Source organism: Mirounga angustirostris, unplaced genomic scaffold, assembly GCF_029215605.1.
Source record: "Mirounga angustirostris isolate CCGP_5_RB_7025 unplaced genomic scaffold, mMirAng1.0.hap1 SCAF_2, whole genome shotgun sequence".
Lineage (NCBI taxonomy): Eukaryota > Metazoa > Chordata > Mammalia > Carnivora > Phocidae > Mirounga > Mirounga angustirostris.
Genome location: NW_026991710.1, coordinates 35,332,894 through 35,352,934, shown reverse-complemented (window position 1 = coordinate 35,352,934; position 20,041 = coordinate 35,332,894). Strand labels below are relative to the sequence as shown.

The window sequence follows — 20,041 nt, the reverse complement described above, 5'->3', positions numbered from 1 at the left end:
TTTTTTTTTCATTATTTCAAGATTGAGTGGATTACTGTAACTCTTCCAATTTTTCACAGACAAATAATATTACCAGCCCATGATTACCCATAATCTTAGTATTCTCAGTGGTCTTGAAGATCAATGCCACACCTTACCTGGGCATCCCACTTTAAGAGGCAAAGGGATAAAATTTAAAGTGTTACCAAAAGTCACCCAACCAAAATGAGCTGATGTTACTTAACAGTTTGGATTAGATACTTAATTAACTAGAATAATAAAAGTTGGTTCAGTGATGAATTCAAGATAGATATTCAGAAATTAACAGCATTCTTTGCAGGCAATATCAAGTTAGAAAAATACAGTGAAAGAGAGATCTCATTCCTCATGGCATGTGAGATGCTTACAAATAAATTTAAAATATGTATATGACCTTTGTAAAGAAAACATCAAAACTTTAGGTGTTCAAGATTCATATAAGTGGGCAAATATGTCTTATTCCTAGAAAAACTAAAAATATCAATTGTTCCAAAGTATTGATATAATCCCAGGGAAATTACTGTTTTTCCTCAAGAGTTGACTACATTATACATCTTAATTTCAAAAATAAACAGTTGAAAAAATAGAATATTTTGGAAAAATGAACTGTGTGCAGGGATGAGTAAAATAGAGAGCAAAAGTTATTAAAATTGTGTGGATCTGTTGCAAAAATAGACATGGATGAATAGAGTAAAAATAGAATGGAAGAAAGGGGACTGGGATGCCCTGAAATAAAGCCCATTTAATATGTGATAAAAGAAAGAAAATCATTGATAAAAAGAATTATTTAATAAATGATGTTGGGATCACAGATTCACAGTTGCAGGAAATAATGCAGTTTATATCTAAGTCACATCCCATGCTAAAATAAATTCTAACTGGCTTAAAGTTAAATGTTAAAACATTGTTTTTGAAAAGCCTACAAATAGAATAAAGACTTTAATAAATATTTGGAGAAGAGCAAGATCTCAAGGTCTCTGGAATTTGATCATATAAAATTTAAAACAAATACACAACAAAATTTACCACAAATAAGTAGGCACCATATGGAAAATAGTTGTACCAAGTATGACAAAAGATTGAAACTGCTGTTATATAAATAGGAAATAAAAGTTGGCGGTAAGCAAGAAACTCTATAATAAGCAACCAGACTCAGTATAATATTCAACCCAGTAATGAAAGTGGTAAATTTAAACAATATTAATGTCTCATTGGCTATATTTATACTTTACTTATACTTGAGAATTGATTGATTCCAAGGTCCCTGGAAATTTGTCGGTTTCAAATCATCCAGATTTCAGCTAAAACCTCTTTGGAATCAGAGCTTCCATAACCAACATACAGACCATAGATTAGAAGACTTCCTCCAACCTTCCCCAACGTTCCTCCTCAAGGTATTAAAGTAGACCACAGTGGGCTGCCTTTGACATAATTTTTTTATTGTGATTCCCACTGAGGGGACAGTTCTCTCCTTCCCCCCAATAAAGTGTTATTTGGGGGTTCAGGGAAGAGTAAGGGGAGGAAAGAACAAAAAGGCTCTAACAACAACAAAAAAAGGCTTTTCTTCTCTTGATTAAGTATTGAAACTTATGTAGATTTATTTGGCTACTGAGAGAGAGGGCACTTTCATGATATAATGGGAGTGGTTACAGTGTAACTGGGTCAAGTCGTTACTTAGTTGGAGTCATATTGTTTGCTAAAAGCTCTGTGACAAGCCTATCACTTGAATCGCTTCTAAAAAGTTTCTGGCCTTATTGTATCTTTGTCTTTAGGCCATGCTCACAAGAATGCTACCAAGTAGCAAAACTAGGAAAAGATTAAGCATTTTTGTTTTTTGTTTTTTTTTATTTAAGATACAGTATTATTTTACTATATTTACTTATGCACAACCAGGCTTTGCAGACAGTCAGAGGTTTGAGTATAAGCTCTTCCAGTCACTGTGATCTTAGGCAAATAAATTAGAAGCTAAGATTCATTTCTTCCTCCCTAAATTGTGAATTATAACTAACACCTATTTCATAAGGTCATCATGAGGAGTAATGATCATATGTATGAAAGTTGGTTTTTCTGGTTGCATTGAGATTTCCTTAAATAGGGTAAAAATCGCACTGGGTAAATTCCTCCTTTTTATTTTTATGTCATAGAGAGAGAATCTGAGAAGTTGAGATGTCGATTAAGTGGATAAAATGGATGAATTTATTAAGAGAAGTCATGTAGTTGATAAAAACAAAGATACAGTGTTCATAACTTAAAGGACTGCCCCATCCTTGGCCTCACTCCTAGATAATTTTATGCCATTTTGTGTAGATAAGTGGTTTTTGTTTTCCAGTAGCCATTTTTTACTGTATTCTATGCTTAAATACAGTGGGTTGTATATTTGTAACGATCTTTCAATGCAGATAATTAACCGATTCCCAGTTTTCTTTCAGGTAAATGTTGGAGATATAGTTATAATAAAAGGCAAAGAGTATATACCTGCTGACACTGTACTTCTCTCATCAAGGTAGAGATACCTACTGATGCTCAAACAGTGTAGAGGATGGTTTCTCTACCCTGCATTGACCTTGTGATTTCTCCAAGGAAATAAGGAATAAACGAAGAATTTAAAACCTCTCTAATGATTTTGAATGAAACATTAAAAAAGATCGATTGGACTTAATGGACTCTTTCATGTTTGCCATGTAGAATAAGTGATAGGTCCTATACTGTGTAATTCAAAAGTTATAATTACAGTTAGAAGTCTACTCTCTCTGGATATGTCCAGATACTTTTCTGTGGACCACTAACTCCTAAGATTTCCTGTCATTTCTATTATATAATACATGGATTGGGTTCTGTTCATTTTATCTTGCAATCCTTGTTCATGATAAATTTCTTTATGATGCATTCACATATCCCTCCAAAGTTCCTTGATCTTTATGGTGCATTAGTACAAGAAAATGGATTAATGATTTCTTTTTTTTGTCATCATACCTTTTGAAATGCCATTCACTTCCAACCAAAAAAAAAAATTATTTTGCTCTTTTAAGTTCTAAGACAGAATTTTAGATAATTTTTGTTTTATTCACCTTTAAGAGAGTCATGAATTAGTATTCAGAACATATGGCACTGTTACCCTTTAAAGAATGTGATTTTCAAAATGGTTTGGGGTTTAAAAACTAAAACTAGTCCTCATATAAATTAAGAAAAACTTTTTTTTTTAATATCTTAGAGGTTGTTTATCATCATTTCCTTGGACAGTTTTATTTGTAAAATCCACATATAAATATGGACAGTGTCCTTTTTTCAAAATCTGTTTAATCAGGTCATTATTTAAAGTGATTGGATTTATAACAAGTTAGTGAAACTTAACTGAGCAATAAGAGATATCTAGAGGTGCTGGTCCACACATGGCTGTGTGAGGATGACCTTAACAGTGAACTTACTATCATTGTCTCACATCAGGTACTAGAGAAAGCTTTGCTCAGGAGAAGACAGAAAACCAGGCTTCATGATTTTGAACAAAGTACTTAATCTCAGGTCTTGATTTCACATCTTTTAAAATGAGGAAAGCTTTGCTCAGGAGAAGACAGAAATCCTGGCTTCATGATTTTGAACAAAGTACTTAATCTCAGGTCTTGATTTCACATCTTTTAAAATGAGGAAGATGGAGTAAATGATCAAGCTCTAATATTTCCTGATTCTCTTTTTTATTTAAATTCAGTCATCTTTTAAGTTTTAAGAATGCCTAGCCAACAGAACGATGTGCACTTGGTGGTACTAAGTAAAAGGTTGATAAAGTAGTAGATGACTGATCATCTAAATGTCCTATGACAAAGTTCAAAATGATAGTGAAGCACTCCAGCACTTTAAGAAAGTAATGATGTTTTCCTGATTAAACCTGTCATAGAGACATAACTTACCATAGAGAGTATCATGTATGTGAACCATTACAGTATTTATTTTTTATATGCTTAAAAGTATGGACATAGTTGACAACATTGCCCTGACTTTATACTTAATTCTGAACTAAAAGTTTTAAAAAATATTTTTCATCTCCCTCTATCCAACCCCAAAAACTCCCAGAAAGCTTGATGCTCAAATTTCTTAAAATTTAGAACATTTTTATAGGCGTTATTTTCTCAACATTAAAAACATTCACTGGTGGCTTATAGATATTGTAGTGTAGCTATAGATATGGTAGATCAAAATAGTGTCTATATCTTTTTTTGTTTTTTGAGATTTTACTTTTAAGTAATCTCTACATCCAAAGTGGGGCTCAAACTCACAACCTCAAGATCAAGAGTTGCACACTCCACCTACTGAGCTGGCCAGTTGCCACAATAGTTTCTATAGCTTAATATAGAATCCACAGAGATTAACTTGCTCCAAAGATGATTATTTTTTAAAAGATTATCTGATTCATTGCATTTAGTTACTTAGTAGCATTTAAAGTATAAAGCCTCTACAGTTACATATTTCTATCCCATTGGCAAAATACCACCTTTCAGGTTTGTTTGTTTTTTTCTCAAAAGGTTTTGCATTACTCTTGTGAACCTACATTAGGCTTATGAAATAGGTAGAAGTTTTGGGATGCCTGGGTAACTCAGTTGGTTAATCGTCCAGGATCTCAGCTTAGGTCTTGATCTCAGGGTTGAGAGTTTGAGCTCTGCTTTGGGCTCCACACTGGTCATGGAGCCTTCTTAACAAAAACAAACAAACAAACAAATAGGTAGAAGCTTTTGTCCTCATTTAACAGAAAGTGGAATCTTGACTTTAAGTCTTATTTTTTGCCATTTAACTTTAGCTGATGACTAGGTCAAGGTTGAGATACTTAATCCCTAATCCAATACCTTCATTATGCCACACTGTCCACTATCAAAATAAGGACATGGTGATTTTCACCTGCAGGTGAGCACCGTTTAACAGTAAGCATAAACAACAGTTTGTAATATTTTAATTTCCAAATATTTTTCAATTATTAATTACTAATAGTGCACCCTCTTCGAGGTAGTTTGAAATTAACGCATGAACATTGTTGAAAGTTAGTGTGTTTCATTGGTTTTCACTTTGACATGAAGAAACTGAGGTTTTAGTTTATAACAAACAAATACATATATGAGTTTAGAAAGTATAAAAACCGAGTAAAATAACTCAAGCTGTTAATTCAGGTCCACACAGGTTCCTGGCATGTCTGTTTCATAAGCCTCTGGAACACTTTCCCTGGATTCAAAGGCTTACCCTTCTAAGACAATGCATCACCAAGACTTTGTTATTATTGAACAACTCAAAAGGCTGCAATTATGCCTTCCAACATCCTAAGATCCATATCTTTATAGCTTTGTGTTAAAGTTAATGATATGTATACAATTAACTTTGAAAATGTTTTGGAATCAGAAAATTTCTAATACTTTTCTTTTTTTTAGTGTATGGGTGGGGGCAGGGAGGACTAGTATAGTTGGTTTCTCAAAAGCCTAAAACATGGTTTCCACAATTCTTTCCTTCTTGGGTAGGAGTAGATGGCGTGAGAGTGAGGAATTGGAGAAAGGAAAATCTATAAAATAAGTAGCTCTCTGTATAAAATCATGTTTTTATTTGGTAAGAGAGTCTTGTGAATAAACTTTTGAAAATTGGGCTTAAAAGCAAGTAATCCTTCACTATATCATGTTTTCTTGGGCCTTTAGACCTGATCAAAATAAATTTTGAAAAAATTGGCATTAGACATTTTTATTAACATGTATTATTTTCTATAATAATTTCAAACTTTCTGTCTCTTTTGTCCATTTGTTTGGTTTTTCTTTTTTCTGTTTTTCATTTTTTTTCTGTTTTAATTATTTTAAACTGGGACCTGTAGGTGGCAGTAGGGGAAATAGTGAAAGTGACCAATGGGGAACATCTCCCAGCAGATCTCATCAGCCTTTCCTCAAGGTTAGAACCACTGAGTCGTACAGGATGTGTGTATGTGGATCCTCACCCTACAACAGAGAACAATTACACCCAAAGATGGTTGCGTTCAATGTCTCTTCCTTTAAAACTCAAAATTTTTTATACTTCTTGGAGATAGACATTTTAAAGGCCTTTTATGAATACAGTGTTGAATGCTGTCTGTCCCTCAAGGGGGCAGATTCAGCTCCTATTGTTTTCAATAGGAGTCTATGAGGCATGACTGTAAAGGTAGATTTTAATTTCCTATACATCATTAACATATATTCGTATTTAACAACACGCCTAAATACTAAGGCTGATTATAATACCTCTCCAGGATACTGTTTTGAACAGTGTGAAGCTTTTCATGAAATGAAGTTATTGAGAAATTTTGTCTTATTCTTATATTTGAAATTTTCTGTAAGTCTTATAGAATCCCTTCAGCAATTACGACTGTAATTTGGGCTTATCTAGGGTTTACAGAGGACCCCCTGCACAAAGCTGGATGTTGTACATTTTGTACCGCATGCTTTGGGATCCGTTCTTATCCCACTTGTAACTAGTGGCAAAGTGCATGTTACTGTGATAAAGTTCAGCTGTCTACCAGTGTCTGTATTGTGATATGCATCTTGTTTCATTTTTCCACTTACTAATCGAAAAGCCTGCCTTGCCTCTCTGATTGTAGTTTGCGTTTTGGATGTCACCATAATTTGCTGAAATATTTATTACCTAGCATGACTCCTTATGTAAAACCTCTTGCTGCTTTTTCATAGCACTATTAAAAACTGCTTCAGTAACAGCTGTCCTAAAGGATTAAGAATGTTCTGAATTTGGATGCCTTTTATTGGCCCCACTTCAAATAGAAGTCAGCCATTTGACTTCTTAACTTCCTAGCCACTTAAAGTCACAGAAGAATTGCTTTGTGGGGAAAAAAAAAATAGAATGTTATTCTCATTTTAATGCGAGAATGGCTTTGGATATATTGATCAGTAGTATTTTAATGCATTTTACTGCCAAAATATAGAATCTGCATTGTTCACTTAGCATTTGCTTGTCATTGTGCTTCTATATTATCAGAAGATATGTTTTATAATTTCATAAACCATTTATGTTTCAAATGTATACATGAGTAAGTTGCAAATTAGCAGCAGTTACCAGAGCCAGATTACTATTGTCATAGTAATAAAGAGCAAAATGTTGAATAAGTGATAGAATGAAAATATAAATACCAAAAAACTTCTTCAGTTGGGAAGAAAGTATCAGCCTTTATGGGAGGGGAAAAAAAAAGAAGTCCATAGACTAAATTGAAGAACTTGCCAAGTGACTTTAAAATGAATCTGTAAAACGTTTGATCAATGACCATATGTTTCAGCAATTTTCACAAATCTGCAGGCCACACAACTAAGCTACATGCCCATTTCTGAAACTTGGGATTAATCTGTTTTACACATGTACAAATTGAAAGTTGATTAGAAGATTGCAGGTGTTTGGAACTGACAGATACTTCCTAACTTTGAAGACATATGCTAATCTGAGATTACATTTGGAGTTACTTATATGATGTTAATTAGGTTTACTGTATAACCATGTGTTCATGAGATTGATATCAGTCCAGAACACTTCTGATACTCGAGGATCCGATTATACAAGTAGATGGCAAATTCACCTGTCTGTAATTGCTGGGCATGTAAAGTCAGTTTGTGAAGGGGAAGGACATAAACAGTCCAGGGTACACAGACCCCTGCCGCCAGCCGCTGCTCACCACACTTCCCAAAAACACTCTGGTGGGGCCTCATGAATTGGATCTTCTAGGTTCAGGTCAAGGAGCAACATGGCCAAGTTGGCTGGCTTTAGTTTCAGTATTTTCTCCCAGGAGAATCTCTGAAATGACCTTAAGAAATAGAACAGGAGCAGAAAAAAGAAAACAGAGGGAGAAGAGTGTTTATCTACTTTCATTTTAAAATCTGTTCATACAGTTTTTTAAAGTAGCCTTAAAATGTAAATATTATGATTCGTAGGATTCTATTCATCTTTTCTTAAAAGGTAGTAAAGGCAAGTTTGCAGAAGCAGCAATCTGGAGTTCTCTAATCAAACACTTTCCTTAACTAATTTATACATGGGCTACAAGCATGAAATCTCACTTGGTATTTTTGAGCTGAAGATAAATCTGGACACAACCTACTTTACATTTCAGATACAGTCTGTGTTGTGTCTATATGGATGAGCAATTTAAGTATCCTATGACAGATCTAATCATTTACATTATCTTGAAGATCAGTACTGATTGTCAGGAAATTGCTTTTTGGTCCTTCTAGTTGAAAAGCTGATCCATGGATTGTCATGCATGGGTTCTGCCTCCCAGCATTTAGTAGTTAGAATGAAAATCATCAAGAAACTAGACGAGCTAGAGCTTTGTTTAGAACAAAAGGCTTCAGTGAGTCTAAGCATTTAAATAAGTAATATGTTTTCCTTCCCCCACTAAATCTTTTTGCTTTTCAATTTTAAACAACAGCGAGCCCCAGGCTATGTGCTACATTGAAACATCCAACTTAGATGGTGAAACAAACCTGAAAATTAGGCAGGTAAGATCTAATTCAGGTTTATATAATGTTTGCTGATTTATTACATGGAATCAAGAGCTTTCTTTCTGTTATTGTCTTGAAGTAATTCTCTCTAATTGCAAGTACTTTCTCATTGAGCCGCTATGAGGATACGTCAAGTATAATGGAAGACTCAAATTTACTTGACTGATTAACTATGGTCCATCATCTAGATACTATTTGGAATATTTTTAATATTTGATGTAATAGCCAACCCTGATAATAATACTAGTAGTTCTAAGTGCCTTGACAGGGGTTCACTTATTTATTTTCCCTATTCCCCTGGACCAAATCATGGTTTGGCTTTGCTATATTGAAAAGACAGAGTTTCCATTGCTTGTTCTAAAAGTCTCACTAATCTCAGGGAATAGTTTTAGATTTCTGTATTTGCTTCACATACCATCCCTGACAGAAAGCAACAGTCATTTAAAGGGACTTTTAAAAATGTACTCTCTTGGGTTCTAGGTGAATGAATGATGGAAATAACAGTGGGAAGGTTGGGATGTGGTAGAAATAGGTCATCATAGCACCTGAACTCAGAGGGCCCTGGGAAACAGGGGCCTGTCCGCTTCCAGCTAGTAGAATCTAGTTGGCCAGGAGGAAGAACCATTTCTGAGTTTTCCTTCTCTGTGGACTGAAAGAACAGAAACATACTGACTCTTCTTTGGACATAGATTCTGTTTATTTTGCATTCCCTTTTTTGAGATCCAGCAGACAGACTATATAGTGCTAAATATTAATTTTATTTTTGGAAGCAAACAGTTCTTTGAGGACCTCAAAATATCTTTGCAGACAAGTTTATAGTCTCAAATATGTCTTCGAACTTTCACAAAAGCTGCCCTGCTCTTGTGTTCAAGCAGAGAGGAAGGTATCCTCTTAACTAAGATTTGGCAAAGAGATTGTATAAGGGGGGAGACTTGCTTATAAAATAGTGGGATCTCTTAGATCTTAAGGCCTAGATGAATTCAGAATCCCCCCTCCCTCACTCCCACATGCAACTCATTTAATCTTTTGCTTATTTAAAAATTTCTAAACAGGGCTTACCAGCAACATCAGATATAAAAGACATTGACAGTTTGATGAGAATTTCTGGCAGAATCGAGTGTGAAAGTCCAAACAGACATCTGTACGATTTTGTTGGAAACATAAGGCTTGATGGACATAGGTACGTAAAATTGGTAAATTTTCATAAAAACACAGAACTCACTGTGTCTCAAGTGTATTGCTGAGTGTTTTCCAAGCCTGGGTACATATTCTTTTCTCATGCTCTAACTCTGAACGCTCAAAGCCTCTTTCTTAAGCATTTCTATATTACTTTCCACCAAGAGTCTTTTTGCAGAAATGTTAGCTCTTAACGCTATGCATTTGGTACAGCTAAAGACTTCCTCAGGATTCCTGCCAAACTGACAATTGAATGTTTTCAGGGACATTCCAGGCTTCTGGCACATTGTTTAGTGGCTTATTCTTTGGCCAGAATACTTATGTTATAGGCCTATCCGCAGTCTCCATGGCTTGAGTCCTTACCTGTGATCTACAGGTGCCTTGAGGAGTTTAGACTCTACCCCCAAGGAGTTCATTGTACTGGATAATTTCTTGTCTTCTTCTCTGTATCATTTCATATGCTCCTTTCTAGGCCATGTTAATCAATTGTATTTATCTTTGCCATCACCTGATTCCTGCTCTTCTTCCCTTCCCACTTCTCTTTCCTTCCTCTTCCTTCATTGATTGAACCAGTATTAAGCACCTAGTGGACTAGGCTAGTTACAGGTGTTAAGGAGACTGCAACAAACAAAAGAGATAAATACCTGCCTTTGTGAGCTTACTTTCTTGCAGTAAGGGAAGGGCAAACAGACAAACCATAAAATGATGAATAAGAAAATTTTATACTGTATTAGAGAGTGATAAATGCTTTGGGGAAAAAATAGCACAGGACAAGGCAGATTGGGAGTCCTTGGGAGGGAATCACTTTGAGTTAGGATTGTTAAGTAAGCCTCATTCAGCAGGTAACATTTGAGCCAGGTGAGTAGGAAGTAAGGAAGTTAGCCGTTCACATATCTGAAGGGAGACCGAAGGAATAGTGCAAATTATTAGATTATTATATCACCTTAAAGTGGGAAAGCACCTGGAGTAGTTATGGAATTTCATGGAGGCCAGCATGGTTGGAGTGGAGTCACCAAGAAAGAGTAATAAAAGAAAGACCATGCAAAGCTTTGAAGGCTATTGAAGGGTGTTGCTCTGAGTGAAATGGGGATCCATTAGAGGGTTTAGGGGGGATATCAGCAATTCAGTTTTGGACTTAATAAGTTTGTGTCAGGGAGGCAGATGAATACGTAAGCCTGAAGTTTGGGATAGAGGCCTGGGTCCTGAGACAGATTTGGGAATAGTTGGCATAGATAATTAAAGCCATGGAAGTAGATGAAATCACTGAGGGTGAAGGGGTATGGATAGAAAGGTGAGGAGTCCCAAGGACTGTCCTAAGACTCTGGAACATTAAGGCTGAGAAAAGAGGAGGGACCAGCCAAAGAAACCAAAATCAGGTTGGTAGGAAGGCAGCCAAGACAGAGTGAGGAAACTCTACCATGGCAGAGGGAGTGACTAAAGTGGGTCAGATGTTGCTGCTGGTCAAGTGCAGTGAGGCTGACAATTAACAGTTGGATTTAGCAAGTAGAAATCCTTGAGCTTGGTTAGAACTAGTGGAGCCTGAGGAAGTAAATCTGAGATAGTGGATAGGGTTGAAAATACCAGGGTGAGACAGATTTTCTGAGGAGCTTTGTTGCAAAAGGGAGTAACACTTGGCAGGAAGGGTGGGGTCTTTCCGATCTCCCTCTTCTTCCTCCCTTCCCTTCCCCCCCTGACTCCTCTACTTTATGATATACCTTACCTACCAGGTAGATGTAGTGGACAGCTAAATGCACTAGTTCCTTCCACCAGCCTGAGAGATTGTCAGTGCTTTCATTATTTTGTAACTGCATTATTACAGTATTTGGATTCTAAAGGACATTTGAAATATACCCTAAACTGTCATCGTCATTCTGATCCACCAAAAACTTTCCTGTAATTTGTGAAGTAATTATATATTGTTCTAAAATTTGCACAGAGTGACCTCACAAAGTGAACATATGGTTATAGACTAATAATAGAGTTGGCCCTTTATATGAGTAATGTTTCTAGAGTCTGACATTCCTAACTGGCCAGGTTCCATTTCTTATCAGTTCCCCATCAAAATCAATGCCAAGCAAATCCACACAGTGGAAAAGAAACTTTGTATGATCGTGCCAAGATTTAGGGTACAGATAGAATTTATATAATATGCTTTAAAATATATGAAAGGTGGAAACATACCTTTGTATTTGTAGCACATTTGACGTTTACAGTGATTACCCAGAGCTCCTGGAGCCCCTTTGTTTGGAATTAGTGTGCTTTGATTCCATTTTTAAGGATGAGAGTCATTGTCTAATGCCAGAATTTTTGGAATTCCAATTCTGATGAAATCTAATAACTAATTCCTATTGAGTCCTTATAATTGAAAAGTAGTATTTTTTTTTTTTGCTTTTGAAGAGTTTGTACCTAATTCCAATCAATCCACACCACAAATGCTGAGGCGACAGTTGTCCTATTAGACCCCATTGTATACGTGAGGGACAGTTGGCACATATGTACCCCAGAACATCATCTAGCAGCTTCCCAAGAACTTCTTGGAAATGTAGATCTAAGGTCCCCTCCCAACTCTGAAGTACACCCCAAATCTTGAGATATACACAAGAGGGGTTCCCTTCCAGATGGGTCTGAAAGGCATGCTGTTCTACAGAAGGAATGAGAATTATAGACGCTGTATTCTTTTTCTAAATTGACATACACTGTTTCCTAAGGGTTTCTTTGAGTAGAGGCCTTCAGGTGCTGTTATTACCCACCCATCTGGGTTGATTTCACCTGAGCCAGTGACCCTCCTGAAAGAAGGTCCAAGGCCCAAGCCACTACTAGCTTTAGACACCCACCAGACCATAAAGAGCCCCCCAGAAATGAAAGATTCAATCTCACTTTGCCTCTACTGGCCAAGAAGTTCTATGTTCTTTGGAGACTTTTCTTAGGAGGTTTCCTCCTTTCTCCAGAAGTTTTTTTTTTTTTTTAATGTATTTTTCTTTATATTTGACATTTCTTTCTTGCTTTTTTTTATACTAAAATGAAGACATAGTGATAGGAATCCTTGAGCTATTACATCTCGTATAGTACATTTCCATCAAGAATCCCACTTTATCTGTGATAACTTGTACCATTCTGATATCTCTGTGTGAGGTTGTGTCAACCAACAAATTACCATAGTGGGTAGTTTTACCAAGAACCAACAAAAGACCCAATTTGGCCTTTATTCATGAAAAATGTGGTTTAAATGATATGGAACGGATATCCTCAATTTGCTGTCATTTCAGAAGAAAGTTTAAGACTTGTTAGATGCTTATCATTGATTAGAAACTTATTCACAGTTCTTGGAGAATTGAAATTCAAATACAAAAAATTACCCTAGAGATTTTAAATACAGGACTTATGTCTGTACGGTGGGGATGGCAATGCAAATGTATGATGAGATCTGTGTATTTACCTTGCCTTGTCTTTTTTTTGAGCCTTTATTATGCACAAAGCTATTTTTAATTAGGTGTGGGAGGGGGAGCAGATCCCCTAACCTCACCACTTCCAAACATCTCAGAAACCTAAACAGACTTGCTAAATCAGGAAAAGTCTTAAATAGGTTTGAAAATTAGCCTCTGAATTTCAAAACATTGCCTACTATCTTGGATTGTGAAGTTGTAGGAAATGGCTGGTTGGGTGCTAGGGAGAAGCAACCGAACTGCTTCCCTCCAGCTGTCCTTGTGTAAAAAAAAATTATTCTTACTGGTAGGAAAATTACTTCTTTTCTAAAAATAAAGTAAATGTGAGAAGGGCTATTTTAGTAGCAGAACCTTCGTTGGAACTATGTAGTAGCCATAGAATTCTTAAGCATTTTGGAAAATGTTGTTTCTAATGTCAACATCATCTATCATAGCACTGTCCCCCTGGGAGCAGATCAGATTCTTCTTCGAGGCGCCCAGTTGAGAAATACACAGTGGGTTCATGGAATAGTTGTCTACACTGGACATGACACCAAGCTGATGCAGGTGGGATTTTTTATCTATGAAAACCTTGTGGACCTATTCTCTTGAAAATGCGCTATTTGTAGCTCTCTATGCAGTAGTCCCAAACATAGCAGACCATCTGTCACAGATTCCAGAGCCCCACTCTGTACATTCAGAATCTCGTTCTTCAGTGTTTGGGGCCATAAAATGGCTCATGCATGCAAGAATACGGGAAAGTTTAATCAGAGATCAACAGTGCGTGAACTCTTAATGATTTTATGTATTGGTCCTCTGGCAACATTTACTCACCATTGCAGTGGTAGATACTAGTTGTCTATGCAATGATGAGTGCTCTACATTAAAGTATTTGTCTTATCATTTTATTTTAATACAGTGATCAAATTTTAGAACTGTTTTCATTTTTTCGTAAAATTAAAAGAAGAGGGGCACCTGGGTGGCTCAGTCGTTAAGTGTCTGCCTTCAGCTCAGGTCATGATCCCAGGGTCCTGGGATGGAGCCCCACCTCGAGCTCCCTGCTTGGCAGGAAGCCTGCTTCTCCCTCTCCCACTCCCCCTGCCTGTGTTCCCTTTCTCGCTGCTTCTCTCTGTCAAATAAATAAATGAAATCTTTAAAACAAATAAAATTTAAAAAAATTAAAAGAAGAATTTGTGAGCCAAATGTTGACCTTTTTTGGTAGCATTTTTATGGTAAGCCATTTCTAATCAGCTTTAGTCTTAGCACTTGTAATGTTTACACGTGCCTGAGGATGCTTCTTCTCTGTCATAATATCATGAGTGTTCAGGGGTTAGATGGGTGGGCAAAACTATTTTAAGATACTAAATGAAAATCTGCTTTAAGGTCTGATAACTTTGTAAACTGTAAAGTCACGGAGATGTTATCAACAGGCAAATGGGACTGCTATTAATGATTCTACCCTAACCATAATGATTCCACCCTTAACCATTCTATAAATTCTGTAAACCATTATTTTATATCTATGATGACATTGAATTTTCTGTCCTATGGATGCCTTGGTTAGCAGTGATGTAGCATGATCGTTTTTATCATTAATGCAGCTAAGGAAATTTACTTCAGTTATTCTTTATAGCCAGGACTACTTAGATTGTTGCTGTTACTGAATGCCACCAGAAATCTGGAAACCAGAGATCCTTTAAGCATACTTTGGAACTTCCAGGTCTCTGATTATGGGTGCGTAGGCCACCTCCTCTGCCTCTCTTCCTGAGCTGAGCTGCTAAATGCCTCTCATCTACCCTCTTTGCTTAAGTAGTCAAGTAATGCCTTGTTCATCTTCCTGCCACAATGCGAAAGTTACGTCTCTAAAAGGAATATTATTTCCTTCTCTTCTTATTATTGTTTTACATCCTAGAAAAAGGCTTGGTGGTATAGTGGCCTTTAGGAAAAAAAAAAAAAAAGAAGGTCATTAACATTTGACAGCTTATTACATCTGTGGGTTTTTTTCTGTATGATTTTCAGGTGCCTACCCATGTCTAGATTTTGAGTTGTGACTGACTTTGTCATCTTCATCAAAATACCAAATATACATTACTAAATCGATTTGTACACATTTTTTATTGCTCATCTTGTTTCTTTTTACAGAATTCAACAAGTCCACCACTTAAACTCTCAAATGTGGAACGGATTACAAATGTACAAATTTTGATTTTATTTTGTATCTTAATTGCCATGTCTCTTATCTGTTCTGTGGGCTCAGCCATTTGGAATCGGAGGCATTCTGGGAAGGACTGGTATCTCAACCTAAACTGTAAGCATTAAAGTGCCTATGGTATTTATTTTTTCTTTCATTAAAACATGTATTTGTTTCACAGCTGATGGGATTTCCTATAATTCCTAAAAAGAAAACCTTATTGCCACAATAACTGGGCATTTAATTTTATTTTTCAATGCAATTTCCAGTAAAAGAAAGTAAAATGTTGTTAGTCTTTAAAATTTCAGAATCCTTAAATATATAATGATTACTCTAGAGTAGTATAAAATGTTAGTTTATTAATATTATTTTTGTTAATGTTATTCATTCTTTTAAAATATTTTAACACAGGTGGTTAGATAGCTACCTGGTGAATAAAGCAGATTGATTATATTTAAAGCACATGCTTGTAAAATGTTTAAATTTACTGTACTTTCATACATGCAGTAAATTCCATATTAATGGTCATCTTGTCTTAGGGAAAGTCCTATTAAATAGGTTCTTTTTGGACCATCTGTCCTTTTACTATTGTGGGGATGTACCATCCCTGAATATTTCTGGAAAATAAGTTTGCATTGCCTTTTTTTGTTATGTTAATCACCATACATTACATCATTAGTTTTTGATGTAGTGTTCCACGATTCATTGTTTGCATATAACACCCAGTGCTCCATGCAATTCATGCCGAGTACTTAACCAATAAATACTAAATTTCCAAAAGCGTGAAAGCAAATTCTAGTAAACCTTGTAGCAAAATTAATTTTTTTCAGTTTTTATCATATTGATTTAGTTTGTGGCTACTCCAACTTTTTTTACATTGATTTACTGTTTCAACATTAGAACTGTTAGGACTCCCATTAGTTTGTTTCTTCAGATACTTTACAGTGTGTCTGCCATAGCCGATCTCTTTTCATTATTGAAGAGGAAGGGTATAATTTACCTAGGGTACAGCCCTACATTGTTTTTGCTGTTTGGATTAGTTTAGCTGCTGTTTTGTTTGATTGCTCTTAAGGCATGCTTTAAATCAGGAGTGCTTTTTAAGAATTTACATAACAGTGATTTTGCCCAGTGGAGAGTTTACATTTATAAACCCACAATCCTGTCCCCGATACCTCTAAACTTCCTGTTTTGAACAGGATTTGAAATACTTAGCAGTGCTTTCATTCGTTAGTACCATTATGAAGTTCTTAATAGTACTAACAATATACGGAACACGGAAAGTGCTGCTCCATCCTGAATGTATTTGAGAATAAGGATATGCTATCAGCACAGTATTCCTCCCAAACTATCTAGAGATGTTGTGTAATATGGAAAATTTTTGTTATGCTCAAGTTCTGGTCAATGCAAATGAAATCTATAAAACTACAAATGACTTTCTTCCCACCTCCCCCAACAGATGGTGGTGCTAATAATTTTGGACTGAATTTCTTGACCTTCATCATCCTTTTCAACAATCTCATTCCTATCAGCTTGTTGGTTACATTAGAAGTGGTGAAATTTACCCAGGCATACTTCATAAATTGGGTAAATATGAATTATTGTTTTTCATCATTCTAAATATATGTTTTGTCTTTTTTTTTTTTTGGATAGGGTCTTTTAAAGATCTTAAATTTTTTTTAAGTAATCTCTACACCCAGTGTGGGGTTAGAACTCATGACCCCATGATCAAGAGTCACATACTCCACCAACTGAACCAGCCGGGCACCCCTCCTCCTAATGTCCTTTGATCTCTCAGAAACAAAATCTTAATTATACCTTAACTTTTATTGACTGCAAGATGACATTTCAAAATATTTTTGACTCTAATATAATTATAACAAATTCATTTGACATGTAAAAATCAATAGCAAAAACTCTTTATCTCAGAATCATACAAGTTTACAGACCAGACATTCTGGGAAACTAGGTCTCCAGTTAAGGAAACCTATTTTGGGTTATATAGTGTGTCTTGGGGAAAAGGAGAACCATGAGGTTTGGAGTTAAAATATCTGGATTATTGTTGTAGTTCTATATTTACTAGCTGTGTGAACTTTGCCAAGCCACCTGACTTCTTTGAGACTTATTTTCTTGGGCCTTTAGATAGGAATGGTAAAACATGCTTTACCAGCATCTCACGGTGGTAATACAGAGCAAAGGAATCTCACAACATAGCAAACAGCCTCCTAAACAATTGAGTACTGTAGAAATAATACTGTATTCACTGCTTGTAACAACTAGGCTGTCATGTTTTATATACCTATGTAGTTTATTCTTACCCCCTGTAAACAAATTCAGCTGTGCTTAATTTTTTTCTTCTCAAATTTTTTTTTAATCTTGGAAAAATGTGCTGGATATCTGTTTCCTAAATATTTTGTTTATAAAATGTGTTGTTAGTTTTATTTTACCAAAGTTAAAATTAATGAATTTATGTAAATTAAATAAGCCTTCAGACTTAATCTGCCAGAAAGTTTAATTTTTCTTTTATTTTGGGAAATTTTGGTATTATCTTTTGATGTTATCTTTTTAAATTATTTAAAAGTCTTTCAAGTGAACAATATTAGGATTTTTAAAAATATAACCGGTAATACTTTTGCCACTGCTCATTACCTTCCCATGAAATGATCCAACTCAGCTGTAAAATTGCCTAATTCATTGGTAGAAGACCAGTATAATTTAGAAACCTGAAATGAGCTGCAGTTGTGGCTTATTTCATGCAGGAAATGTGTTGCTGAAAAATTATGTAATAAAATTTGTGTAAATAAAATTAAAACCTTTTGAGGTTTCCCACTTTACAATAAGAAATCATAAGGTGACTCATTTTGAAAATCAAATAACTAGTCAGTCACTTTATTATTTTTTACTTAGGTTTTCAGAAATAATATTTGCTTCAAATAATGACATAATTTGAGTGTTGGAGCAACCCAGCAGGCTTATCCTTCTCAACCACCTTTCTATTGTACAGAGATTCTATAACATTGCTGACAGTTCTTCACTCACCAGACAGCTCTTCTGTGTGTGGAAATGAGATTAATAACTGCCCCCCTTTGATACTGGTTCTACCTGATCTTTTATGAAAATGTCTAATCGTGTTTCTGAATGATAGCCTTGTAAAGTATTAGAACTCAGCTGGGGGTGCCTGGGTGGCTCAGTTGGTTAAGCATCCCACTCTTGGTTTCAGTTCAGGTTGTGATCTCACATGATCACATGTGGGTCATGAGATCAAGCCCTGCATCGGGCTCCGTGCTCATTGAGGAGTCTGCTTGAGATTCTCTCTCTCCCTCCCCACCCACTCGCACGTGTACACTCTCTCTCTAAATAAATCTTTTAAAAAAAAAAAGACCTCGGCTACTATGCCTATTCTTCTATCACATCTTCCTTCATCTCTTTCTGTTCCTTATTAGACTTGATTTCCAACTTACTCCCCATTCCACTCATTCCTCTCTGAACATTGCTCAGTTGTTTAATATCCTTCTTAAAACATGGCACCTACAAGTCCACAACCTTCTTCAGAACTGATGCTGATCAGTCTGAAATGCAAATGTGGGAAAGATCAGATTTGTCCTTTTCCTTTGACATGTGAAAATCAGTAAACCCTGACTTGCCAATAAAATGGTGTACTATAGAAAATACTAATTCTTATAGGCTTAATAGTCAAGCCTCATAATGTTTGGGTACAAAACAAGTACAAATTGGTACAAATTGGTACATATTTGTTTGGGTTTTGAGAAGTGCACTCTTTCTGCTTTCAAGTATATACAGTGGAAGGAACTTGAGCCAAGAAAGTAGAACCAGATAGAATCTCTTCGGTACTTTTTCTAGGGGTTTAAAATCTTAATTATTTGAGCAATGTTTACTTGCTCTTACTTTAGCTACATTAAATACTTTATATTGTGTCAGACACTTGAGGAAGCACTTCACGTACATTATTTTATTTAATCCTTAACCACAGGTCACATATGTAGAAAATGGTAGAATTATGGAAAAATCAAGATTGCCTGATTGCAGAGATATGCTCTAACTGCCATGCTGTCCTACCCTTACTGTGAAATATAATATTCTATACCGAGTACTTTTCAGGGAAATCAACTGAAATGGTGTAAGATGGCAAGACATGAGAGTGGTTTCATATTATAGCTCACTAGTTAAATAAAATTTCAGTAATCTCTTGTTACCAGTTGCATTTAGTAATTTCTTTTATTTAAAAAAAAGGATCTCGACATGCACTATGAACCCACAGACACTGCTGCTATGGCTCGAACATCTAATCTGAACGAGGAACTTGGCCAGGTAAACCGAATTTCTTGTTGATACGTTAAATCGGAAGTCAGATTCATTGTAATTTCTGCCATATGTGGCAACTTCATATGAATTGACAGCTCCTAATTTTCCATTATTTGAATAATCAGCATAAATACATGTTAGTACGTAATTATCATTTTTAGTAAATTAAGTTTTAAAAACCTTATTATGTAAAACCTTTTTTGCTCTCAGATAAGGTATTGCGCTAAGGGATTTCCTTCAGTATATAATCTGGTTACTAGTCAAGTATTGGCTATTTTTGAGTGATAAACCCTCAGTATTAAAATTGCTCATAGCTTTTGACCAGAAAGGAAGAAAAAATTAACTTGATCACTGATGCTGTGTAAGTCAAGTATGAAAGTAATCAAACAGGAATTTTAGATTCATAATTTACACTGTATTCACAT

General features: G+C 35.6%; 1 protein-coding gene across 8 annotated transcripts in view; it reads left to right on the top strand.

The window, feature by feature from the left end:
* The window catches only part of ATP8A1 (ATPase phospholipid transporting 8A1), a 219,181-nt gene that overhangs the window by 61,078 nt on the left and 138,062 nt on the right, over positions 1 to 20,041 (top strand). For 4 of the 8 annotated variants that reach the window (XM_064584427.1, XM_045881223.3, XM_064584429.1 and 1 more), the window contains 6 exons: positions 8,435 to 8,504; positions 9,560 to 9,687; positions 13,561 to 13,672; positions 15,248 to 15,413; positions 16,753 to 16,880; positions 19,545 to 19,622. In XM_064584427.1, coding sequence (XP_064440497.1) covers positions 8,435 to 8,504; positions 9,560 to 9,687; positions 13,561 to 13,672; positions 15,248 to 15,413; positions 16,753 to 16,880; positions 19,545 to 19,622 — 682 coding nt within the window. Of the gene's footprint in view, positions 1 to 2,447; positions 2,522 to 5,851; positions 5,926 to 8,434; positions 8,505 to 9,559; positions 9,688 to 13,560; positions 13,673 to 15,247; positions 15,414 to 16,752; positions 16,881 to 19,544; positions 19,623 to 20,041 lie in introns of all 8 variants that reach the window. The other 4 variants (XM_064584425.1, XM_064584430.1, XM_064584426.1 and 1 more) reach the window with 2 other exon arrangements.